Consider the following 27451-nt stretch of genomic DNA (forward strand, 5'->3'; position numbering starts at 1 on the left):
CACCTAGAAACTCCATTCATACTTTTTATTATTCAGCTTACTGTGGAGACACATGCTGGAACTTTTTACTTTGAAATGTTTTGTAGTTTCTGAGTTATTTAACTTAAACGCCCAATGCATTCTCTATGGCAATAGCACAAACTTTGGCATGCTACTAGTCCTACATACTTACACCTAGCAACCCCATTCTAGCCTACTTAGGTTCATCTTACAATGGACATGTTTGCCGGAAAAGGAATCTTTGAAATGTTTCATAGTTTTAGAAATATAGTGCTTTCAAATTTGAGACATTTACAATGGGGCTCAATGGCAGACATTGGCACTTCAAAAAAGCACTTTCACCTAGAAACTCCATTCACACTTTTTATTATTCAGCTTACTGTGGAGACACATGCTGGAACTTTTTACTTTGAAATGTTTTGTAGTTTCTGAGTTATTTAACTTAAACGCCCAATGCATTCTCTATGGCAATAGCACAAACTTTGGCATGCTACTAGTCCTACATACTTACACCTAGCAGCCCCATTCTAGCCTACTTAGGTTCATCTTACGGTGGACATGTTTGCCTGAAAAGGAATCTTTGAAATGTTTCATAGTTTTAGAAATATAGTACTTTCAAATTTGAGAAATTTACAATGGGGCTCAATGGCAGACATTGGCACGTCAAAAAAGCACTTTCACCTAGAAACTCCATTCACACTTTTTATTATTCAGCTTACTGTGGAGACACATGCTGGAACTTTTTACTTTGAAATGTTTTGTAGTTTCTGAGTTATTTAACTTAAACGCCCAATGCATTCTCTATGGCAATAGCACAAACTTTGGCATGCTACTAGTCCTACATACTTACACCTAGCAGCCCCATTCTAGCCTACTTAGGTTCATCTTACGGTGGACATGTTTGCCTGAAAAGGAATCTTTGAAATGTTTCATAGTTTTAGAAATATAGTGCTTTCAAATTTGAGAAATTTACAATGGGGCTCAATGGCAGACATTGGCACGTCAAAAAAGCACTTTCACCTAGAAACTCCATTCACACTTTTTATTATTCAGCTTACTGTGGAGACACATGCTGGAACTTTTTACTTTGAAATGTTTTGTAGTTTCTGAGTTATTTAACTTAAACGCCCAATGCATTCTCAATGGCAATAGCACAAACTTTGGCATGCTACTAGTCCTACATACTTACACCTAGCAACCCCATTCTAGCCTACTTAGGTTCATCTTACAATGGACATGTTTGCCTGAAAAGGAATCTTTGAAATATTTCATAGTTTTAGAAATATAGTGCTTTCAAATTTGAGAAATGCACAATGGGGCTCAATGGCAGACATTGGCACGTCAAAAAAGCACTTTCACCTAGAAACTCCATTCATACTTTTTATTATTCAGCTTACTGTGGAGACACATGCTGGAATTTTTTACTTTGAAATGTTTTGTAGTTTCTGAGTTATTTAACTTAAACGCCCAATGCATTCTCTATGGCAATAGCACAAACTTTGGCATGCTACTAGTCCTACATACTTACACCTAGCAACCCCATTCTAGCCTACTTAGGTTCATCTTACAATGGACATGTTTGCCGGAAAAGGAATCTTTGAAATGTTTCATAGTTTTAGAAATATAGTGCTTTCAAATTTGAGACATTTACAATGGGGCTCAATGGCAGACATTGGCACTTCAAAAAAGCACTTTCACCTAGAAACTCCATTCACACTTTTTATTATTCAGCTTACTGTGGAGACACATGCTGGAACTTTTTACTTTGAAATGTTTTGTAGTTTCTGAGTTATTTAACTTAAACGCCCAATGCATTCTCTATGGCAATAGCACAAACTTTGGCATGCTACTAATCCTACATACTTACACCTAGCAGCCCCATTCTAGCCTACTTAGGTTCATCTTACGGTGGACATGTTTGCCTGTAAAGGAATATTTGAAATGTTTCAGTTTTAGAAATATAGTGCTTTCAAATTTGAGAAATTTACAATGGGGCTCAATGGCAGACATTGGCACGTCAAAAAAGCACTTTCACCTAGAAACTCCATTCACACTTTTTATTATTCAGCTTACTGTGGAGACACATGCTGGAACTTTTTACTTTGAAATGTTTTGTAGTTTCTGAGTTATTTAACTTAAACGCCCAATGCATTCTCTATGGCAATAGCACAAACCTTGGCATGCTACTAGTCCTACATACTTACACCTAGCAGCCCCATTCTAGCTTACTTAGGTTCATCTTACGGTGGACATGTTTGCCTGAAAAGGAATCTTTGAAATGTTTCATAGTTTTAGAAATATAGTGCTTTCAAATTTGAGAAATTTACAATGGGGCTCAATGGAGGACATTGGCACGTCAAAAAAGCACTTTCACCTAGAAACTCCATTCACACTTTTTATTATTCAGCTTACTGTGGAGACACATGCTGGAACTTTTTACTTTGAAATGTTTTATAGTTTCTGAGTTATTTAACTTAAACGCCCAATGCATTCTCAATGGCAATAGCACAAACTTTGGCATGCTACTAGTCCTACATAGTTACACCTAAAAACCCCATTCAAGCCTATTTAGGCTCTGGCTCACATGGATGTCTAAAGCCCTATATACTTATTAGTTCCACAGGGCTCTATAGCCTACTATAGACACCTTAATTTTTCTACACCAAATCTTTGCTGAAAATATAGCCAATCTGAAAATAGACCTGCAAATGAATTATTAGCTTATTTTAGCGATTTGTCATCATATACTACATTAAAACTTACGCATTTAGGTCCAGCGACAAATGTGGCTGTTATCACCGTCATAACATTCAGTTTAATTGTTTCAAGGAGCACTTCCACATTCTAACCTCGTCTTCATATAATTGGTCCTCACCAATTAATGCTCATTGTACCATTCCGGTCAAATCATCGCATATCACGATATCTATACAGTATATATATACACACACTTTATCATCTGTAGGCAGGTTTGGTCATTTAAACGAGATTTCTAATTACCGTTTTAAAATGTGTAAGTAGGTACATTTCAGCATGCCAACTTGTAGGCTGTAGTTTGCATTACCTTATTTGAGGTTTCTGAACTGTCCACAGCCCACTACTGAGACAAATGCTGCCATCTTATGAGAATGGGGACCAATTATTAGAAGATAATGTTGAAAATGGGTGAAGTGCTCCTTTAATAATCGCAACATATACATTCTGTGCTGTCCCCAATAGGAAATGCATTTTTTTTTATTGCAGTCATTTCATTTTGTACAAAAAGTTTGTTATCCATTATTTAAAAATAAAAAATAAACAGATTGCTGCAGAATGATTCAATTAAGTGGCTGACGAGCAGTGATAGAAGTCTTCAAAAGCTGAACAATAAACATGTCATTCCATTCAAAATCACCCAATCGACACCCAAATAAAACTCAACCATTGTTGACTGTAGGTCTCCAGTCCACACTTGGCAGTGCACCAATTGTAAAATCATCACGGTAAATGGTGCATTGCCATTTATATAGCACCTTTATCCAAGGCGCTTTACATAGATTGTGCATTACATTCACCCATTCACACACACACACACACATTCATACACCGATGGCGGCGGAAACCATGCAAGGCACCAACCAGCACATCAGGGGTTCAGTCTTGCTCAAGGACACTTCGACACCAACTTTGGGGGAGCCCGGGATCGAACTGGCAACCTTGCGGTTGCCATCCGGCCACTCCACCCCTGACCCACCATCGCCCTGCATCATAAAGCAGTGTTCCATTCTTTGAAATGCAAAAAAATAAAAATCACATGTTTATTATGTTACAATGAGCCAGCATCGATTGAAAACACACACACACACGTACTAAAAAGGACATCTTCCATCAACCCGAGGCAATCAATGCGAATTCCACCATTACATTCCAAGCAAATCAAACGTGGAGAAATCTGTTCCTCTCGACGTGCACCCGTGCAAGTGTACAGCATGACATCAGGACCCGGAGGCTCACAGAACTCCGTCCAGTCTGAGGGTCCAGGCTCGGCCAGGAGTGTAGGGTAGCTCAGGGAGCAGGACAATCAGGCCAGCGCTAGGTGAGCTTGGGGACCATGGCAAAGGCCTGGGGTTCCCCAAGAGTGTCACCTGAGGGTTGAGGTCAAAGATCAGCAAATCACTTAAGAATGAACAAACTGGCCTCAGACTGAGGCTTTTATTGGACGGGATGGGTGGTGTTTCGTTTGTTTTGGGGACAGGGGCACTTAAGATACATTTGGGGAATTTAGTGTAATTTTATTAGATCATGCAGGTCTCTACATCCAAAATGTGAATTAACTTTTAACCCATTTAGACCAGACGTCGAAATAAAAAAAAGTATTCTAAATCCTGACAGTCAGTGGTGCTCAATATTTCCTGTCAAGGACCCCAAAAATTATATGTAATTGGCCACTGAAAATATGTTGTTCCAGTGACCCCCCGGAAGCAAAGATTTGAGTTAAAAACGTTCGCTGTGAAAGAATATATATTCAAAGATTTGCACCACATGTTCACTATTTTTTTTTTAAATAGCAGACCTACAAGCTTGTGATCTGCTATTTTTCAATAGCAAAGTATAACATAATGCTTAAAACACCAAAAGGGGTTCCCGCCCAGAATGGGTTAAAGATACATTTGGGGAATTTACTAATTTAGTGTAATTTTATTAGATCATGCAGGTCTCTACATCCAAAATGATGTGAATTAACTATTAACTATTAAGAAAATAAAAAATAAATCTCGCTTCCGAGGACACGTCAGGAATTTATAAAACAATAAAAAAAATGCCACAATGTACTTACTTTGGTGGTTCCGGACGTGCGGGGTTCAAGCAGGTGCAAGGTAGACAGGGGAGGCTTGCTTGTGATGGTGGCATAAACAGTGGCACCTTTAGAAGTATACCTAGAATGGCAGTGTTTAATCAATCACTCTGTTTTCTAATTAAGATGACTGAAATTATTTTCTGCGCTGCTCTAAAAATATTCAAAGCAACTTGTCAGTAAGATTGCTTCCATAAATCCACTGACGCGCTGCTGTGGAATCAGAGTGTGGTAGGGTCGGGAGAAGAATTAATTTGTTAATTTTACAAACGAGAATGCCCATGTGGATTTACAAACTCTGCCTCATTTAATTGACACAATCATCAAAACAAGTCGTCAGCGCTGTTGACGACTAGACAGTAGGGGAATTCACTGCATTAATCAAAGAATACAGTTAAATGATTAATTGTGAAAATGGCAAGAAGTAAGACTGGCACTGATGCATTTACTCTTACCATACTGGAAGAGTTTTATTTTCTGCCTGGACCCTCCAGGGTTTGGATGAGTAGATGGCCTCTCCGTTGAGCTGTAGCCAGTCGCCGACCCCCCTGAGCCTCTCTTCAAACAGGGGTGGGATCATGCCGTCAGGTGTGGGCCCCACATTCAGAAGGTAGTTACCTCCCAGGGCCACGGTGCGAACCAGATCCTGTAGAGGGAGGAAGAGCAGTCAGTCTGTCAGTCCGAGGAACGAGGGGAAGCACGTTGATCACCTAACCGTTTCATCATTGAGACTTAAGATGATGCAAAACGTCTCCTGACACTGATGCCAAAGATCAAGGTGTATGATGCAAGGTGATTCAGCGGATCACTTCAACTGCAAACCTAGAGGTGGGCCCAAGTTAGGCCATGTTTGCAGCACCCTCTGGTGGACAAAATTTGGAAGACAAGAGTGCCATGGCGGTATCCAAGACAGCCAACATCTATGATGATCTATCATCTCCTTCCTCACCTCTACGATGGTGTGTAGCTCCATTAACTCAGCCATCCGCATGGTTCTACGGTAACCCCAGGATGAAGTGTCCACAGACGTACACTTCTCCCACTTGTGCTTTGGCAGCTGCCCTGGTGTGTACTTATCCTCACAGTTGTAGTAGCCACCATGCTTGCAAGCGCAGCCTGCCCCCCACCGGTCATTGGTCACAACACTGTCCTGGAATGTGAATAAGTGAGATTTTATTCATATAGTTCCATATGGAAACCAGGTGAGCCGGTAAGGTAGAAGTGGCAAAACAGAAATGTGTTGGGAGGAATTCATTGGCATAACAGGTCAAACTAATAGGGGGTGGAACTTCATATGCTTGCATTAGAGATGCTCACTTTAACAGGACTGTCATTGTAAAGCCAGGCCAGGAAATCGGTAGAGTTCCAGTAGGTGTCTGGAGCTTCCCAGTCCCCATCAGACCAGATCAGCTCAGGCTTGTACCTGTGGAACAGCAGACGGAGAAAAGGGTCAACAGAGGTTCTGGAACATTCCTGGCTGCAACACACAAAGGGCACCATACTTATTCATGGGGATAGTATGGGGATGCATATTCTTCACTCACACCTTCAGTCCTTGGCTTAACCCATTTTAGATTGAGCTAAAAAGCATCGTTTTATACTTTGGCTTTTCAAAAATAGCAGATATACAAGTTCACAGTGCGTCACTTTGTGCTGCGGAAATGTGTGCAACTCTTTTAATAGAATGTACTTTTGAAAGCAAACATCTTTTATCTTGTTCCTGGGGGTGACTGGAACAAAAATATTTTGAGATGGGGGGGCTAGGGTCTTAAACTCTCAGTCACACACAAAGTACTCAATAGGAGGGGATGCCTACACACAGTCAACAGTAATTGTAAAAAGGCTCAGTGCAACTGCAATGAACTTTGATATTATAATCACAGCGTTAAATACCTCACAACCATGTTGTAAAGTTCTGGCAGCAGTTTATTCCGTACAAACTGTTGTGTTTTGAAGCCATTCTTCTTGTCAGACAGGTAGAGGGGATGGAACCACTCGTACAAGGAGTTGTAGAGTCCATAGTGCAAGGACCTAGGAGGTGATCAGAGAGAGAGATAAATAATGTCTGATACGGAAGTTTACACAGTATACATTTCTAGACACTTTAATCCTGGCGTCATTTGTAAGGTTAAGAATTATATTTTTAAAAAGAAATCTGATCTACAAGGTTACAAAGTGTCAATGAATGAATGTGTCACATTTTGAGCTTGTAGATCAGTCCATGTGTGTACTATTTACTTGTTTGCCTGTAGTATCTGTATCAGTCAAAACAATATTAATCGCCAAAAATCTGTGGTTTAACCTTTTTCATATCAAGGTTGATTATTTATTCAGCCTTTGTTTGAGCCATGTACCACCATTTCATGAGATTTAGCCTCTCAGGCCCAAAACTTTGAATATTTGGTTGTTGGATCATGAGATGTTATCCACAATCCCATGCTGTATTGATGTTGGTACTTGGTACCATAGGAGACAGGCAAAAGAGATCAACTCAGAATATGGTGACAAATGTCCCATTTGTCTGTGATTGTCCCGGTTTCAATCTGGGCGTCCACACAGGCTCTAAGAATATCTAATATTTCAACATTCACTACCAAATTGTGCTGGGTTTCACCACAATTAAAATGAGTTGTTTCCAGTACTTGCAATAATGTTTATCATGTCCTGTGTGTCTCTCAAGTCCCAACCTAATGAAAAAAACCTGGTCCACAAATACATGTGCGCCCTGCAGTTGCCCCATACATGAAGGTCCTTGCATGTTCATTTAAGGGTCCTGGTTTGGGTGAAAATATTGGCACCTTAAGTCAACACTAACAGAGAGTGGACAGCAGAAGTTGAACCATGGAAGATGCATGAGACATTACATGTGCATTGCAATGTGTTGTGTCAGTGAATGTGGTTCATGTTTTTAAGCCTCTAATTAATCTTTTAACATCCTATCTCCTGAATGATAGACATTCAGCAAAATCTCGTCTCTCGACACAAGACTGTTGACTCCGTAAGGAAAAGAGGGCGCTGTTTTTTCGCCCTACCAACATTCATTAAGACATACGAATCCCTTGACTCCTTCAAAACCGCTCTCAAAGGGCACCTACGGACGGCTGCAATTCGAAACTGGCCTCCGTAAAATCTGAATCCCACCCACCGCCCACCCCTTTTTCCCCTCACTGTATGTTTCTTTTCCCTTTAATATGATGAATTCCCATTCTGTTCTTTGACTATATAGAAGTGTCTATTTGTATGTCTCTAAATGTTTTGTAGCCCGTCTCCGGACCCCCCGGGTTGAGCTCCTTTGGACCCCTACCACGTAGGGTCCGGTATCACCGGCTTCAAGCGACATGGGATGCAATCTGATTTACCCTGACTTAGCCCTGTGCTGCGCTGTGGGTGTCACGCTGACATATTCCAAACGAAGCATATGAACGCTATAGGAGACAACGAACCATCTGACCCCCCCCGCGAACGGCTCAGAAGCCGTTAAGTATTTTTAATGTTTGTACGACCGTTTTGGCAGCTCTCTTCCTTCCTTCCTTGACTTCCTTATTGACATCCTATTGTACCGCCTCCATCACCTGCGACAGAGCGCCGGAACTGGCTATCTGCGCGTTCCTGCCTCTGTCGCAGGTAGCTGCCAAAACGGTCGTACAAACATTAAAAATACTTAACGGCTTCTGAGCCGTTCGCGGGGGGGGGTCAGATGGTTCGTTGTCTCCTATAGCGTTCATATGCTTCGTTTGGAATATGTCAGCGTGACACCCACAGCGCAGCACAGGGCTAAGTCAGGGTAAATCAGATTGCATCCCATGTCGCTTGAAGCCGGTGATACCGGACCCTACGTGGTAGGGGTCCAAAGGAGCTCAACCCGGGGGGTCCGGAGACGGGCTAAATGTTTTGATGAATTGAACAAGGTGGACCCTCTTGTAAACAAGTGTAATGCTTAATTGGGTCGTCCACTCAGTTAACAGTCTTTGTATTGAGTTTGTGCTTGAAATGTACTGTAATTCTGCAAACTGTTAATAAATATTTCAATCAATCAATTTTCCTTTATTTTTTTAATAGACATTAATTTGGAATGGATTATTCTGATATCTCACCTGTTGCGTACAGACTCTCCCAGATCTCCCACCAGATCTCTGTGCGGCCCGGTGGCAACAGAATTCCAGTTCCAGGAGTTTGGAGATTCCCAGTTGGTAAAACCCTCGTGGTGCTTGGCAGTCAAGACGACATATCTGACATTATAAAATAGTTATAGGCTGCATTATTTATCCATTTGTAACTCTGAGAGTGTACAAATGTCACCAAATAGAGGTCCATTTAGTTACATATATAATGTACTCTCTCAGGGAGGTGAGACGATTACATTAAATGATTAGGAGTTTACAGTTGCACATAAAGGAGGCCTCACCTGGCACCTGAAGCCTTGAATATATCTGCCCACTGATCTGGGTCAAAGAACTGAGCATGAAACTGGGGCGCGAATTCCGGGTAAGAGAAGCCAGGCGGGTAGTTCTCCGTCATGAAGCGCACACACTTAGGGTCGGGGGGACTCTGCCCTTGCCAGTGCCACCAGAACCATTCGCTGCCGAACCCGGGAACCGAAAAAACTCCCCAGTGGATGAAAATGCCAAATTTCGACTCGTCGTACCACGAAGGTAGAGGTCTGGCATCCAAACTGGTCCAGTCCGCAGTATACCGCGCCTCTGTTTGCGTCGCAGCTGCACCAATGATCAAGAAAAACACAGCATTTGATGCGAACATCTTGATAGTTTGAAACAACGCCACTTAGCCTTTATCTCTTATTTATGATGCCTTATCTAGGGACACATTTGTATAGGAAGTCATGTTGCAGTTGCACGTCACGTGACTGATCACATGACTGCTTTGTTAAACCTTTTTCAGATCACATGACTTTTTAAAGGAACAGTCATCATGTTTGTGATGTGACGTTTTGTTCAGAATACAGATCAGATTCAGTTTGCATTGCTTTAAGATATAACTTATAAGTAATTCCCATTTTGGATCAAAGTGTAATGCTTTATCAGTGTGTCGTCCACAGTAACAGTCTTTGTATTGAGTTGTGCTTTCATGTGAAATGTACCCATTCTTCAAACTGTTAATAAATACTTCAATCAATCAATGTATAAAATTCCAATAAAGGTACATTGAATATCTTTATTTTTGTATTAATGGCAATTCAACTCAGAAAAACGAAAACCCCACTGATTTGCATGGAACACAACTGTGCACGCGTGGATGCGTGTGCATGTGTGTGGAGTGTGGGCTATACATATTTTGAGAAGAAAATGTGCCTAGTATGTTACCAACATTATCCCACAGTAATGTAGGCCTATATGTCCTATCCCCATTTGTCATCATTCCCTTTGAGTTTTCATTGACTTGCGGTAGGCCTACATTAAAGATGATATATTATGTATGTAGAGTGAAAACACTTTCATGTAAAATTGTAAATAGAAAAAAAGGGATCCAAAGACATTAAACAAAAACAATACAAGGAGAAGGATGTCTCTCCTTTTTACACGGGGGAGCATTTATACAGCATACTTATCAAAGGTCATCATAAGACACCAGAAAACAATGTGACTGGACAAAAAGACAAAATAATTCCACCCACACTTTTATACCTGGTATAAACTTGTGATGTGACAATAAACTCTAAAAGTGTTTCAAGTATACACTGACACCACGCTAGACAGGAACGGCCAAAAACGACACATCCGGTTTTAGCCTGGGTTAAGAATTTTCTATGGCTGCCAATGCAACTTGGTCCAATCCTTAATCACATACGGACAAACATCTATGCCGATGCTATCTAACTTGCGGAGGTAGCGTGCCTTGTCCACGGGCAACAGATCTTTCAACGTATGGCATTGCAAATACGTTTGATAATCGCTACTCTGCTCAATATTGTTTTGAAAATGCCGCAAATTGCATTGCAATGAACGAGCGCAAATCACAACTTCCCCCAAAATAGGGCGGAGTCACAGTTTGAGGCGCTGATTACGCGCCGTGGTGTCAGTGTATTCAGTATTCAATCTGACCCTGTGATTGAAATCAAATTTGCATACAAGTTTATAACATTTCCTGCAAGTTCATATAGTCTGAACATATACTGTATAATGTGCGGTCTCAGTCCAATTCTCCTGTTGCTAGGCAACTCCCTCTAGCTTCAGAGTCCAGGCGTTGCCAGGTTGTACTGGCATTGAAGGCAACATGACCACTAATCCAGTTGTTTGCGTCAATGGTGCCCACTTCAATACCATGCTAGGATAGTCCAAAAGGGTAACCTGTAGGCATAAAACATATAACAAATATATATAAATATATATAAAATGATGAACCCATTATATGTATATTAAATATGCTTAAAAGACTTACTTGGGTAACCCCAGATGTCTTAGGAGATGCAAGTGCAAGCGGCTTTGATGGCCACCCTAGCATTGTGGCGTAGACAGTACTGTTCTTAGCTGTGTACCTGTGGGGGAGAGCAAAACGGTAGTTTTAGCCCACCAAGGACCTTGCTGCGTTTAGCAGTCACATTGTTTTCATGAGTTAAAGTTGAACATCAATATATTTTTATTGACAAGAACACAGTCATATTGTCCTTCATATAACTTCCCTCAGAGAAAATGTAAAGTTAAAATATTAAAGCATACGGCTGGCTTTTTTATTTTCATAGTGTTATTTTATTTGCAGTCGCATGATAAAGTTCTTTCCGGGAAAGATTACAATGCCCAAGTTCAACACAATGACGAATTATGCTGGCCAAAGCAAGTCTTGGACATTTCCGTAGGCTACAGTGCAGTATGTTGACATTAACAATAAGAATATTCTGCCATAAATACTTCAAAGACTCTCCATGCCATTGCTATTCATGCTGTCTGCTGATGCATCACATCTCTCACCAGACTGTCACTGTGGTGTTTTCTGTCTGGACCCTCCAGGGCTTGGAAGCGTAGATGGCCTCCCCATTGGTTCCCAGCCAGGCACCAAGTCCCCTCAGTCTCTCCTCAAACGCAGGCGCAATCATACCATCCGCCATGGGCCCAATATTCAACAGGTAGTTACCCCCCATTGCCACTACATACACCATGTCCTGAACAAACACAAATGAGAAGGTGTTCATTATTGACTTGCAGTCAAAGCTAAGAAATGCAGCAACTCAGGGCCGTGTTGTCATAGTGTTGTCTCTCCATCAGCTGAAATCAACTACATGCAATATATCTACTTTAAATAATGTAATTAATGGAAAAGCCTACCCCATGTCCCCATCATATTAAGTTGAATGACAAAACTGTAAAATAATAATAATATAATGTTTTATATGGCTTTATTATCTTCTTTTGGATGTATTTGATGTTTTTGATTGTGACTTTTTACTCTGTGATTTATTGTTTAGTCTCTCCCACTGGTGAGAGCAGTGAGCAGGCGCTTTCCTGGGGATGACTGGTCCTCTGACGCCCCCCTCTGGTTAAAGATTGAATCCATGAACCTCATTCCCAGCCCTGCTTCTCTCCAGAGCACAGCCTTCACGTAAACTGTTAGTTCAACATTTTATTCTTAGGAACTCCCTGAAGTTTCTCAATCAGATTATAAAGTGTTTTGCTCTGCCAAATGTTTCTGTATACACCCCTATGGCACATAATCTTAGTATTCAAACCAGGTATGTTGGTTCGATGGGGTATTAGAGGAGGGGGACCAAGCTGCATTTTCTATTCTCTTAACTATAAATAAACTTGCCTTGCCTAAACAGAATAACCAAATAAACTAGACTCATGCAAAGCAACTGTGCCAGTGTCAGTAGTAAGCTACACAGCTTTGGTCACACACAGACAGATCCCCTTTCCAACGGGGTTGAACCAGTTTGGTTCATTTATTCCCTGCCTAATATGAGTGTTTGCACTGAAAATGAATTGGTTGTGAACCCTAAAAGTTGGTTTGGAACTGGAACCAAAAAATGACCGCTGGTTCCGTGAAAGCATCAAAGTTCCAAGAATCTATTAGAACATAACCAGTTCTATAGAATTATTTTGGTGGAAAAGGGGCCATAGTAATAGTATGATACAGTAGATAAACATGGACCATTTACACTGGTTACTTTTAGGTATTCTGTTTGTTTAAATCGTGTTAAAACATTGGCAAACTTGCCTGAATAAATAAATTTGAAATTTTCAAATCAATCAGTCCTTTAAAAATGCATTCAAACTTAACGATAACGTAAAATTGACAAAAGATAACTGCACAGTTATAATGAAATACCTATCTCAAGCAGGGTTCAAGTGCAACTTAAATTTCATACCATGGTGAAATAAGCTGAACCCAATGGCTTAAACATGCATGCTTTAGAAAATGGTCAGCAGTGGTAGTGACAAGTATAACATGAGTCATAGTTAATGAATGGGCTAAAGTTAATGGCATAGTTAATGCCAGACCACTGGTTTGTTCCTTTAAAAACTGAAGAAAGGTAAAGGTAAAATGTCAATGTTGACATTGGTTGATACCAGCATTTTACACCCTCTCTTATACTAAGTTGAGTGCCGGTGTTGTGCACAAGAAATATACTTCCTTAATGTCAACGAAGTTCACACCCACAACACCAGAGGGAGTTCAACAAACCATGTGCAACCCAGATTCGGCACAAACAAGGGACCAAATTCATTTCGCTCCTACAGTATGTCACCAAAATGTGGAACGCCCTACCTACAACCATTAAGACATGATTGAGACAAGACTCCTTCAAAACCGCTCTCAAAGGGCATGTACGGACGGCTGCAATTCTAAACTGGCCCCCGTAAAATCTGAATCCCCCCCACCCCTTTTCCTCTTAATGTACATGTTTCTTTTCCCTTTTTACCTCCTTTCATGATTTCCTGTTTTTTATATAGAAGACAAGTGTATATTTGTACATCTCTAAATGTTCTGATGAATTGAAAATGGTGGACCCTGTTTTAAACAAGTGTAACGCCATAACAGTCTTTGTATTGAGTTGTGTTTTCATGTGAAATGTACCCATTCTGCAAACTGTTAATAAATACTTCAATCAATAAATCAATCAATCAATCAATCAATCAAATAGCTGATCTACAAACTCAAGCGTCTCGCACGTACAGTAGATTGGATATTTTTGGGTGCGTGACACCCACATGACGGTAAAATAAATATCTCAGACTTTACTCTCCATGAGTTCTGACCTTTATGATGGAGGGCAGGTCCATTAGGTCACTGAGCTTCATGTCTCGACGGTAGCCCCAGGAGCGGGTGTCAATGGCCTGACACTTCTCCCATTTATGGTCCGGCAGTGTGCCAGGTGTGTACCTGTCTGCACAGTTGTAATAGCCTCCATGCTTGCAGGCGCAGTTTTTACCCCATCTGTCATTGGTTACAATCACATCCTTTAGACGCACGCACGCACACGCACACGCACACACACACACACACACACACACACACTTGTGAAGACATCAAAACATTAAGGCATCACGGAAGACTAACCACAAGGCTACCCTAAAGCCTCAGTTATACTTAGTTGCACTCCAGTGTTGTGCAAAAATGGACTGATCTACTGTACAATTTTGTAAATTGTCTTTTTTCACAACTACATGAAATATCAAACATAACTCCAGCCCCAACACCTAACTTTTAAATGCCAAATCGTGTCCCAAGCTTAATCTTTTCCTATGTATGCGTAACTCCCCAAATCATTTTTAATCTCTTGTGAGAACCAGGACAATTGTCTAATAGTAGTATAGTAATACAAAACAATATAGTAATAATGCGATTGCCTGCTGTGGGGGTTACATGAATCCTGGGGACACGAGCAACCTGAACAGGCTGGTCAGGAAACTGGTTCCCACTTGCAGTACCCCAGATAACTGTAATTATAATACAATATAGAGTATTATTGTATTACAACTATGATAATACATTATCATATAACTGATTAAAATACACTCAAATAGATTGAGAGTGATTATAATACAAATACAAATTACAACTATGATCCTGGTCTAAAGAAAAAGAAAGTCAGTGAGTAATCATTCAATGAAGTGTTTGGCCCCGCTTAGCCCAGCTCAGACCCACCCTGGAGATGGTACTTTTTAGGCAATTATTTAGTACCACTTTGACACCACTTAGCCCAATTCCTGTGGAAACGGAGGTACAAGTAGGCGGTGTGGGTGGAGTGGTGTGAGGCCATGGTAGTGGAAACCTGGCTTCAGTTCAAGGTTCACGGATGTACTTTATTGTCTTGTTCTTACTATCTTGTGTACAGGTACATAAGAGTAAAACTTATTCTTAAGTATGTCATATCGTAATATCCCAGGTGATATCTAGTCTCATATCAATCATGGTATCAATATTTAATTGTCCAGTCCTAATCATAGGGACTCACCTTCACTGGGCTATCATTGTAGAGCCAAGCCAGGAACGAAGTGGCGTTCCAGTAAGGGTCATCTACCATCCAATCACCATCAGACCAGATCAAATCAGGCTTGTAGGACATCACAAGGTCGACTAGCTCTGGAAGTGTCTTCTCGAAGACAAAGTTCTGCGTCTTGAATCCGGAGGCTTGATCCTTAAGGAAGATTGGGTTGTAGAACTCAAACAGAGAGTGGTACAGTCCCAAGTGCAGAGATCTATGAAATGAGCATTTGTGTGTGAATTTCCAAAGTATTTTCACTTCAGCTTTTGGTCGCCAAAGGTTAAGCTAACCCACAATGGAAACTCTCTCAAGCACATCATCTTCCAATATTTTCCTTTTGAGTACCCAAAGTAAAGTACTTATGTGACAGCAACAGTATTAAGTCAGTATTTTATATCTTTATATCTCACAATCTCTTAATTTTAATTTTCTACTCATAGTTCCGTTTTTATATCTCACAATTCTATTTTTTTTCTCATCGCATTTGCTCAAGTGAAATCCCTGAAGATACCTTTAATATAAATAACATTTGTGGAAAAACTGAAAATACATAAAGTCACAATTATGTGGAATAAAACTGAATGCTGAGACATAAAATCTGACTCGCAAGAAGAATAAATACATCTGAATACGACTTTCTACTTTTTTCAGTGGTGTAAATGGGCTTCCAACTCTAAAATAAATCTATGCTGGATTCCATTTAAGATTTCTAACATGATAATGCCATTTGTCGTGTTTTTGGAGAAATGTCCAAATGGGCATTAACAACAAAGGACTATAATGCGGACAGAAAAATTAGCTGCATTATTAAATCACTTAACACACCTGCATTATTTTATTGTGTTTGCGTTTGTGTTATTGCGCAATCATAATAAAATGTCATTAAAACACATGTATTGTATATGAGAATATATTGCCCTTTCTTCTCTGCCCAATGAGCCCATAGGCCTACCGATGTATGATTAATAACTCTATCGCCCATACATGCATTTGACTGTGGTCATAATGGTGCTGGGTATTTGGGGAACAAGGTTAGCTACAGTATGATAACTGCACCAGCAGGTCCAACTGGTATTACTGCTCTATAGGGGCATATCATTGTGTGGTTTCCTTGCAGGTCACTCAACACCTGGTGCACTTCCCCGTTTGTGCACAAAAACGTCAGGTGACTGTGAACACAATAGCATGCAATGACTAATGAATTGTGCTACATTTCAAGAGACATAACCATTAACCTGCCAGTCTCTTTTTATTATGATCTGTGTGTATACCTGTAGTGCTGCAGTGCTTCTCACCTTTTCCTAATAGCCTGTGCCAGTTCCCCCACAATGTCCCTGTGAGGACCAGTGTCCACAGAGTTCCAGTTCCAGGAGGTTGGTGAAGGCCAGTTTGTGAACCCATCATGGTGCTTGGTTGTAAACACTACATACCTGGATCATGGATAGAAAACTATGAAGCTTGTTTTCCTTTCCCCCCACAACCATAGTTAGTCTATTATCTTGAATAATACAAGTTCGACTGATCCATCACTGGTTGCTTTACCGCGCATTTCATTTACATGCCTGACTAGAATAACATTTAAACTCTTATTTCTCTACGAGTTTAAATATATGCTAAATGCCTGACATGACATTAGAATCAGTTGCCCCACATACACACACACACACACACACACACACACACACACACACACACACACACACACACACACAAAGTTCAAACTTAGCCTAGTTATAGCTGCTACACACACTACGTTCAAACTTAGCCTATAGTTATAGCTACACACACTAAGTTCAAACTTAGCCTATAGTTATAGCTACACACTAAGTTCAAACTTAGCCTATAGTTATAGCTACACACACTAAGTTCAAACTTAGCCTATGTTATAGCTACACACACTAAGTTCAAACTTAGTCTAGTTATATGGCTTTTATTATGGATATATGGTGAAGCCATTTAAGCTATAACTAGGCTAAGTTTGAACTTAGTGTGAGGTGGTGCAAGTTGCAACTGGCTCCGACTAAGTATTGCAAAGCCTTAGTATATAGCCACAGTCAGAGTGAGACACTGGTCTTTATTGTAATTGTACGAATTTCTGACAGCAACCTATTAGGCTATACGGTAATACATGGCTTATTGTGACATAAGCAAGCACGTACACGCAAGTGACGCAACCTAACGAAAAATATAGTATAACCTACGGTCATACTCACTTAGCCCCAGAAGCTTGAATTATCTCTGCCCAAGAATCAGGATTCCAGAATTCTGCTTTAAAACTGTGCGCAAAGTCGGCGTATTTGAACTCGGGCGGGTAATTGTTTTTCATAAACGCGACATTGTCGGCGCGCCTTTGGGAACGCCAAAAATACCAGAACCACTCGCTGTACTGTCCGAACCCGGGGACGGAGAAAACTCCCCAGTGCACGAAGATCCCGACCTTCGCCTCGTCGAACCACCTGGGTATGGGTCTGGCATCGATGCTGCTCCAGTCGGCCGTGTAACGCACTCCACAGCCAGGACTAGGTCCAAGTGACAACAATGTGAAGAGCGCGGTCCATGAAACGAGACATGGGGCTAATAATCGGACTTGTGGAACCGCCATCATGAGTGTCAAGTCAATAGCCTGTAGGCTTATATCCTGTGGCTAGGCTGTGTTGTATTCAGGAGTTGGACAGGTACGGACTGGAACAACCGTGCGGTCACATGACTTGGAGAAATGCACTCTGGCAATGTGCCACCTATGTGTGCCACCCACATAGTCCATAGACTGTAAAAAAAAAAAAAAAAAAAGGGTGCCACCAGGAAATAGCCAATCTACAAGCTCGCGACGCGTTGTGAGCTTGTAGATCGCGTAGATCGCACCGCTGGGGCGCGCCGGCCCCAGAGCCATAGATTAAGGCGTTCTATTAGAATAGATGGAAGCGCCATGCCGTCGTGTACGGCGAAGTATAAATCGGACAATGAAAGAAACCCAAGTGAGAACACCGTAACAACAATAATGTATTCATAGCCATACTGCAGTTTTTATTCGGCGAGAATAATGAGTCACTTTGTTAATTAGGCTATTCTCCCTTGTGTGAACGATTGTTCAGTAACATCATTCTCCTCACTTTTCCTAACTCCTTCTTGTTCCGTTACTTTTCTAACTTTCAAACTTGAAAGAAAAGAAAATGCACAGAACAAAAAAAGAAATATCACAATCACAATAATTGAAAAGCATAATAACTATTGTAGGCATTGTATGGCATTGGCAAACAGCTGATAAACCATTAGTGTAACAACCCCACCAAAAAAATAAAATAATAATCAGATAAAAAATGCTCAGTATTATATGTGGCTACATGGGAAATTACAAATTTCAGTTAGTTGAGCATTCAGAAATAGGAGAAACTAATGACATGATGACAAGTGAGAAGGGCAAATTAGCAATTCAAATTGCATTTATTGACAATTATTAGTTCAATGCGAAAATATTTTTCTGAACCACATTGTGGTCATATAGATATTTAGGCTGGCTATTGAACACTGTTGACTATCTCTTAAACCCAGACAATTGTAATGTTTAAATCTTCAAGTTTGCCCTTTTTTAACTGACCAGGTTGAAGGTATATCACATCTACGATCCCTGTTACGTTATCATTCTATGATGTACCGGTACCTTCTTTTACTGCACAACTATGTCAGTCCTTGTCAATGATCTCATGGAATATCGTTTCTCACTTGAAACCATCTCTTGCCTTGTTGATATTATTCCCTCCAAATTTCTTGTAGATGTGTTAGAAGTAGCCTTGTGCTCCGCCTCTACAAAAAATGTTCTTCACATAAACATTTGTAGCAATTACACATAAGATATCCAGTATAGAAAATTACAGACCAATATTGACCCGGCTAGTACAACGTATTATAGAACAAATTATATTGGATAGGCTTCAAGACTACATAGTAACCACTGACTATCAACTTGGCATTAAAAATAAACATGGCACAGATCTGTTTATATAATATGCACTGAAGGAAGCTGTCTGTATTAAGTTGATGGCTTCCTTCTGTCTCACAAGTCAATGGAGTATGTGCCAGGGATTAGTCTGTTGTTGGGTAGTCTCTCGAGACAGACTGTTGACTCACGTCAACTAGGAAAAGAGGCCGCCGTTTCTCCTTTATTTGTCTATGGGTTCTCAGATTGGTTGTTGGGTTACAGTGCCTGCTGTAGCTGAACAGTCCGATGGTTCAGTGGCAGTCTCTGTTGCAGTTTCTGCAGATGCACTGTGCGTCTGCCTCTGTGGGTGCTAATGCCACCTTCTGTTCTGTTCTCTGCGCTCTTCCCCCTCTTCCCAGAGGTCCCCTCTCTTTTTCTCGCTCCTCTGGAACATGCAGTGTATGTGCTTTCAAGATTCATCAAGCTTTTACACCGCATTAATAGTGGTAAATCGAAAAACAAAACAAAAAAGGTACTTGTAAAACTGGTATAATTCATATCCTACAACTTAAGGTGGGGATTTGTCACCGCTTCTATTTAATTTGTGTATGGATTAATGGTCAAGGAGAAAGTTTTATTAACTATCTGCTGTATGCTGATGACTGAGGGCCAGACCGCACCAATGCAACTACTTGAAACCATTATCCCCAATGCAAAGAGTGCATTGGTGGGGTCTGACCTTAAAACGGTTTTGTTGCAAGGAGTTACGACTAGTTGCATTGGTGCAGTCTGGCCAGCCATCATGTCTCCCTATGGCGCCGGCTTGCAGCAACTGCTTAAGTTATGGATTGAGTATAACAAGTTTATACAAGTGTCGTCATGTTTGCTAACATCAAAGAGGATCAAAAGCAAAATGTGCTTTCTTCCTTCGATGACCTACACTCCTACAGTCTATGTCGTGATGATGATGCGCAGCGTCAGTGTTGCAAACACGGGCATGTAAATGTCATGTCTATTGATGTTAAAACATCTACATCTATTGTGTTAACAGTATGTTAACACAATATAACTTGGTTGTATTTGTATTTGTATTTTGTCTCCCGGCTCTTCTATAATTATCTTACTCCTCATGTTACTGGACACATCTGAGTGTTAGTATATGTGCCGTCCGTATGTGTGTGTGTATATATATATATATATATATATATATATATATTATATATATATATATATATATATATATATATATATATCTATATAGTTTTTATATGGACCATCGAGTCCACAATAAAGATTGATTGTGTATTATACTGTACAATGTACATAGGCACTGCATCTCCTTTCATTGCAGGCAAAACACAATTACCTTTGTTTTATCTGTTGCTGATTTTATTTCATTTCTTCATTTGATTTGAAGAGTTTATAAATAGTTGTATAATAACGTCACCAAATAGTTCAATAGTTCCATTCTTGTTATTCAACAAGATACATTACCATAATCACTAGCATTCACACCACATGCAAATCAATAAATAACAAGGTCTCTTACAACAAAAACCTATTAGCACTAAATTCATGGCCACAGATATTTGTTAAAAGAAATTGGTACAAAAAAAATGTTCTGGGCCTGGGCCATAGCTCAAGTGGTCCAGGCACCTTGGCTGGTAATCCAGTCTGGCAGTGTGCCGCGGGTTCGACTCCCGATCCCGACGGCCTTTACTGCACGTCCCCCCCCCCCCCCCCCCCATTTCCTGTCAGCCTACTGTCTGTCCCTCCATAAAATATATAAAATAAAGGCGAAAGCCACAAAAAAACATTTAAAAAAAATGTTCTGGACATTGGTTCATTGGTCGAGGGAGGCAAGTCAACACAGGGCCGGCCTACAACACCACTGTGGACTCAGACAGCATTTGTTTCTCCACCAAGTCCTCCACCCTGCCTACCTCCACCTCATCTACATCGTCCATGAAACTTGACCAATCAGGGCCACCGTCCTCACGCTCCGCAGCCTCCGGTTGGCCGGCCGTGTGCATGGGGGCAGAGTCGTCGTTGGTGGTCGTGACACAGTTGCAACTGTCACAGATGCTGAAGCGCCTAAGTCCCTGCGAAACGTCTGCACCCGTGAAGGTCCGCCTGCAACTCTTGCATGACACTGGCCAGCAGTGCCTATGGACCTGTGCATGGAGAGAACAGGTCAGTGGACGCCCATTATGTTCATAAAGCTCAGCACCAAGATACTAGAAGCGGTTAGATTGACCTAGTTAGTGGCTAAAAATAATCTGTAAACCGTTACAGCCAGCAAAGGCCGTCTGCCCCCCGTCCCCGTCCCCGTCCCCCCCAGCACAATTCAAACCATTTGATCAGAACGACAACTTCTTCATTTTTATACAGCGGTCAGTGAAAGCATCCTCTCCTCATCAGTAACAGCAACGGCAACACAGAGAGACTAGTCACACGTGCAAAAAACTGCAGCTCATTATCCAAGATTATTGGTACCTCCTCCCATCAGTTACATCAATATCACAAATAATAAATATGGTAGATAGAAGCATCTCTTCCCCAAACACCTCTTTGGGCTGATGACATCTCTTGTCAAACAAAACATCCCGTTTTAAACAGATTCTTTCCTACTACAGAAAGTACAAAGAACAACAAATGTGCCTGCACTTTGAGCAGTTGTGTCAATGTTCTAATGTAAATGTTGTCTGTGAACACCGTCTGTGTTAGTCATTCTGTATACGGTAATGAGATTTTGATGCTGATGTTTAACTGAGATAATCCACCATGCTGTACCGAACACAAAATAATTTCACAAGTCATTAAAGACAACAGTCATTAAGAACTGAACTGTAGGCGGCGGCGCATGTACTTTATCAATAGCCATGCATCAGTGATTAACGTTGGGTTTCCAAAGCACCATATGCCAAGGGAGATTGCTTCATGAATCTCATTCTACATGCATTAAAAAATATATTTTTTACAGATACTATACCTGACAACACAGTTCTGCCAAATATTGCATTGCACTAAGTAGTAGTGGTAGTAGTATTGCATTATGTTGGTTTACCATTACCAGCTGCCTTGATAAAGGCTATAGTCAAATATAAATCAAACCATTTCTTTCTTAATCAATCAATGGTGTTTCTACTGTCAGAATTGGTTCCATCATCACCATGCTTTATTTATTCTTCTTAGACTCAAATGACATGGCTTTTTTCACCCATGAATAACAATAATAAAAACCTTTTCAGAGACTGAAAAGCTTTTCTCCATGACCCATAAGACTGCATGCCTTTTATGATGTTAAATGGTGCATTTACTGTATATAGCACCTTTATCCATGTGCATTACATTCACCCATTCACACACACATTTGTAAGCCGATGGCAGCGGAAACCATGCAAGGCACCAACCAGCACATCAGGAGCAATTAGGGGTTCAGTGTCTTGCTCAAGGACACTTCGACACTAACTCTGGGGGAGCCCGGGTTCGAAATGGCAACCTTGCGGTTGCCATCCAGCCACTCTACCCCTGATCCACCGCCGTCGGTGTTGACATAAGGCATCAACCTATGAACATGCATCCATTCATCATCTGGTACACATGGGCTACACACAAAATCAATGTTTCATGAATCCCACAGTGACTTTACATAGGCTCTAAAATGATTTAAGAGAGGGTTTGAGAATGAAGCCCAACGTTAAGTCAGTAATACTTTGGCCCATGAACTCCCACAATGACAAGCACACTGGTTTCTTACACTGAGGGCATGGCTACGCAGGTGTTCTTGTCGTGTGAACCTCTTGCCACACATTGGACAAGGGAAGGGCCTCTCTCCAGTGTGGCAGCGGATGTGTCTCTTCATGATTCCCTTCTGCTTGGCTGTGTATGGACAGAACGGGCACTTATGGAGTTTCACCGGCACTACCAAGCCATCGCCTGTAGAGGGAGTGAGAGGCACGCACACAGTTCAATAACATGGACTTATTGCTGACAGAAAGTGAGAGGTAATGGTATTAGCTCTGAACATAAATGTCACAAATTAGCACCATCTGATTGTGTTAAGAAAGGTACAACGCAAGTGTATCATTAGGAACTGGTGAGAAATGTATCTTGCCAGTGTTCAAAATTACCGTTTTGCCCAGCCCCACTCTATAATTTCAAGTTCAAACTCAAATCAATACAGTATTGGGGCACCCGCTGGCCTAGAGGTCCAGGTGCATGCCACATATAGGCTCTGGCCTGACAGCGTATCACGTGTTCGAGTCCCGTTCACGACGACCTTTAAAAATCAGTACAATATTTAAGGGGAACAGACACTGAATCAAAAGAAACCAAACTAATTATTTGTCACCCAATATAACTAAACATATGGCTAAAGGCTATATACAAATTCATGCAATTTTCTATTAATCCATATATAGATACATGAATGTGTACTATTGATCCATAGTACACATTAAGGTTGAGTTTAATCACTCTACATTCAATTACCTGTGTCTTCTCCAAACCAATCAACTTGGATCTCCATAATAGAAGACCCTCCCGACCAGACACCTTCGTCCACCCTGGGACCAGGCCGGACAGGTGCTCCGTGGTAGAGCTGGCCTTGCTCCACTCTGTCTCCAAGAGGACTGGAGCCTCCGCCTTTGGCCAGCACTTCCATAAACTGCCTGGCATTGAAGCTGCTGTTACTGGGGGACGGGCTAGGAGGGAGCAGCCTGCTATGATGCTGATGGAGAGGTGGTCCCTGATACAAGGCGAGGTCTTTGGCATCAGGGGACCCCTCCAGCTCTTCATCGGGGTCATACTCAATTTTGGGGCGCACTAGCTCAAGGATCGGAGCAGAGGATGAGGAGGATGAGGTGTTGGTCTGATCAATGGTCTGTTCCCTGTGTCCTTCTCTCCCAGAGCCGAAGTCTCCCCTGGAGATGTAGTCGCTCTCTGTGTCCCTGCTCGTGCTCGGAGGAGTGTCTGCGGTCACATCGGGGGGGATTCTGGCTGAATCCATGGAATCCGAACCTACACTTGTACCTCTGTCGGCCTCTGCTTCCGGCGAATGAGAGTCCACAGCCCCCGACGTGCTAGGGGTGGGCAGGGCAGGCGTGCCGCTATCTGCGGGGCCCTCTCCGCCTCCATCCGGCCCCCTGGAGGACTGCTTTTCTTTGTTCTTCTCTCTCTCGCGGTTACATATGTCCAGGGAGGAGCGGATGTAACCCTTGCAGAAGCTGACCAGGTCAGTCATCTGCAGGTAGCTGGCGGCCGACATCACCTCGATGACGTTGCTGCTGTTCACGGCCAGTCGGCCAGAGTAGAGGAAATCCAGGATGATGGAGAAGGCATCGGCCGTCACGATGTCCAAGGATGCCGTGCTGTGGCGCTGAGCATTGTCCTGAAGACATGGTACATAAAAGTGATCTCAGTTAGACAAATGTTTTGGATATGGTAACAAAGCTTGCAAGTATTTTTTTATTGGCCGTAGGATTCAAGGGAACGGAGGATGTAAACTGGAGCTAGATTCAATTAAAATGTGGAACTAGGGCAGAGGCGTTTCCAGGAATTACATCTTGGGCAGACAAGATGTGTTGTCGTTGTTGTCCTGACCACCTACAACTACCCTCTCACAGAAGGATTTGCCACCTTGTGGCGAAACGTGGGAAAGGTCTGTTCCTAAAATACAACTTCCTTGCTCATTAAAAGACACAATGAAGCTCTTAAAAACACAAGAAAACATAAACACACAAAACAAAAATGGGTAGCAGGGGGAGGGGGGTGGCCCCCATGACGATTATAAAAACATTTCGTCTGTGGCACTTACATCCGCCTTCTAATGAGCGCAAAATCTCTCTTCCACCCATCAACTTCTCTAATATACGACCTTCCCTGTGTTTCTTTACTAGTCCAATCCAGAAGAACACAGTTTGCTGGCCACTGCTACAGAGCTGATCATGAGGTTATATCTTCCCATCTTCTCTGGAATCATGCCTCAAAGCCGATCGTTCCCTGATGTCATTGCTAGAGACACATGTATCAGTAAGCATGAACTGGGGATGGCAATGAAGGACCGGGAAGTCTGGCGTGGCATTGTCAAAGGATGATGATATTACAGTCTCAATCTTACCACATTGGAAGTGTTTATCCTGAATATTGTGATTTCTTTGACCAAAATCAAATATAAAACATTTATTGTTGATTTTCCAATTGCTTCTGAAGTCAACTTCATGACTGTGATGCTACATGCTAACACCGACAGCCCACTCCCTCTGAGGGACTGAAGGAGGCTGAGATAAACAAGTCATTAAAGACTACCAGTATTTTCAAAGTGGAAAATCAGGGCACATTTCTCAAGTTAAATCATACCGATGTACAACGGCGTTCTACACACTCACAACAGAACACATCGCAATGTCCTGTGTTGTGAGCTTGTACGTCTGTGTTATGGAATGCCAAAAGGGTCATATTTTATCTCACATTCCTCGGCCGACGAAGCAGGTCCATTTCGATACAATTATACACTGTCTGAGTAAAACGAATACTAATGTTTTTACTGTATAGCAGTCTGAAGTGAGAGAAACAAAGACTGCCGAAGCACTCCAATTTAGAAAGGTAAATTGTTATAGGTGCAAGGCTCAGATACTCGATTGAAAGAAGGAATGGCAGCACTCAATACATGTCCTTTTACTAGTTATACTAGTCTGAAGTGCCTTTGCCTTACAGCTGTGAAAACCTTGTTGTTGTTGTATATTACTTGGGAACGATGCAAGTAGGGAAGTGCAAGCTCCACCCAGTTATGCAATATCCGTTGTACCCGTCTGTCTGGCTGTGTCCATTATATGCCCATATATGGAGGGTATATGCATTTATTTTTGCAAATGAGGCTGCGGTAAATCTCCGATGTATTTTGTATACCCCGGCCTAGATCGAGCCATGAACCACCAGGGGTACTAGTACGGACACAAACATAAGATTCATGTCCACAAGCTTTGCTCACCTGCAAGTAATGAACCAAAAGAGCCCTGAAGTAGCCACTCCCAGCAAACAGGACATTGCGATGCGCTTTAAAGACTCGCCCTTCAACCAGGATGCTGCAGTCACAGAAGAAGTCTCGCTTACGCTGTTCATTGAGCTCACACAGCAGTTTGGACAGGTAGTAGGGCACATCCATCCTTCCACACCTCACTACACTCTAGAAGGGAAAGGATGATTAGACAGAGGGAGGGATATTGCTAGAGCCTAATAATGTATAACCAAATATACTAGCAGTTATCATGTCTTAATTCCTAGAACCCCCATAACTCGTGAGCGTGAAAAATAGACCTGTGTAAGGGTCCATTTGTCCCTGCTTGACCCCACTTTGAGAACCACTGAAATAGACATGGAATAGGAGGTCTAGGACAGGGTTGCCACTGACACTACTACACCTAATCGCATGAATGGTTTTACACACGTTGCTTCATAATCATAACTGTGTGCTCTCGTGTTGCAACACTGCAAAGTGTCCCATGTGAACAGAGTGAAATGTCTGAGCTTTAAACCGGGTCTTTAAACCGATGCTTCACCCACTGCACTGAGCACAGCACAGAACAATAAACATACATATTTAACATGAAGGCTTAGAACGGTCGCAAAGTATTTATCTGAATGGACAGCAAAAGATAGACAGGAATCATACGACATCATTTTAATCTTAGCTAAATGCTGTTAGTGTTATGTTAGCTTTGTTGTGTAGCTACCTAGCCTAGCTCAGTCATTTCGCTAAAGTAAACACACACACGTACAACCCATTCTTATTTGCCAACCGCGTTTTCATGAAGCTCAATAGGGAGCCATTGAATAATCTTACCCTTCAAGACTGTAAAGATGATTAAAGTTTAATCATAAGAGCAATAGATGGGCTAACAGCCTGCAGTGCTTGCAGCACAGCCCAACACTTCCGCATTCAGAGTCAACTATGCGTCGTCGCACGACGGTGTGACGCGCGTCGAAAATAGCCGACATATCTCGGCTATTTTCGACGTGCGACACCGTCGAAGTATGAATAAACAGATCTTAAATCTGAGTTTTTCTGTATACTATTTAAATAGCCTTAAGAAAATGCTGCCATTTGCAAGATGCAACGTGAGTATGTGACATAGCTCTGCAGTGTTTACAAAATGCTGTAAGTGCATATACTTTACCCATTTCAACTGTTTTATAGTATTATTGTGACACTTGCTTTGGCAATGTAAAAACGTTTGTTTTCTCATGAAAATAAAGCTCATTT

At 41.6% G+C, this 27451-nt stretch overlaps 3 protein-coding genes across 5 annotated transcripts; all 3 read right to left on the reverse strand.

Annotated features, from left to right (window-relative positions):
• Window positions 1-3155: 3155 nt before the first annotated feature.
• On the reverse strand, window positions 3156-9700 carry LOC306938939 (tissue alpha-L-fucosidase-like). Its single transcript, XM_079523324.1, has 8 exons — window positions 9240-9700; window positions 8929-9063; window positions 6728-6865; window positions 6152-6257; window positions 5784-5984; window positions 5290-5480; window positions 4817-4916; window positions 3156-4124 (listed from the first exon to the last, which is right to left on the reverse strand). Exons 1-8 carry the CDS (start codon window positions 9590-9592, stop codon window positions 3990-3992), a joined length of 1359 nt encoding a protein of 452 aa, XP_079379450.1. The 5' UTR covers window positions 9593-9700; the 3' UTR covers window positions 3156-3989.
• A 1178-nt stretch (window positions 9701-10878) lies between these two features.
• LOC306938938 (tissue alpha-L-fucosidase-like) lies at window positions 10879-17879 on the reverse strand. Of its 2 annotated transcripts, XM_079523322.1 has the most exons (7): window positions 17486-17879; window positions 16568-16702; window positions 15243-15486; window positions 14044-14244; window positions 11758-11948; window positions 11231-11327; window positions 10879-11139 (listed from the first exon to the last, which is right to left on the reverse strand). In XM_079523322.1, the coding sequence occupies exons 1-7, from the start codon at window positions 17875-17877 to the stop codon at window positions 11002-11004; spliced, it is 1398 nt and encodes a 465-aa protein (XP_079379448.1). In that variant the 5' UTR covers window positions 17878-17879; the 3' UTR covers window positions 10879-11001. The 2 variants fall into 2 exon arrangements, with proteins under 2 accessions (XP_079379448.1, XP_079379449.1); XM_079523323.1 differs by lacking the exon at window positions 14044-14244.
• Window positions 17880-20555: 2676 nt separating this feature from the next.
• On the reverse strand, window positions 20556-27157 carry zbtb8b (zinc finger and BTB domain containing 8B). Of its 2 annotated transcripts, none has more exons than XM_079523406.1 (5): window positions 27032-27157; window positions 26180-26374; window positions 23683-24580; window positions 22949-23127; window positions 20556-21362 (listed from the first exon to the last, which is right to left on the reverse strand). In XM_079523406.1, the coding sequence occupies exons 2-5, from the start codon at window positions 26351-26353 to the stop codon at window positions 21069-21071; spliced, it is 1545 nt and encodes a 514-aa protein (XP_079379532.1). In that variant the 5' UTR covers window positions 26354-26374; window positions 27032-27157; the 3' UTR covers window positions 20556-21068. The 2 variants fall into 2 exon arrangements, with proteins under 2 accessions (XP_079379532.1, XP_079379533.1); XM_079523407.1 differs by having other exon boundaries at window positions 26180-26367; window positions 27032-27136.
• Window positions 27158-27451: the final 294 nt, after the last annotated feature.

The sequence above is a fragment of the Electrona antarctica genome (genome assembly GCF_951216825.1).
Source record: "Electrona antarctica genome assembly, chromosome: 15".
NCBI classification, from domain to species: Eukaryota; Metazoa; Chordata; class Actinopteri; order Myctophiformes; family Myctophidae; genus Electrona; species Electrona antarctica.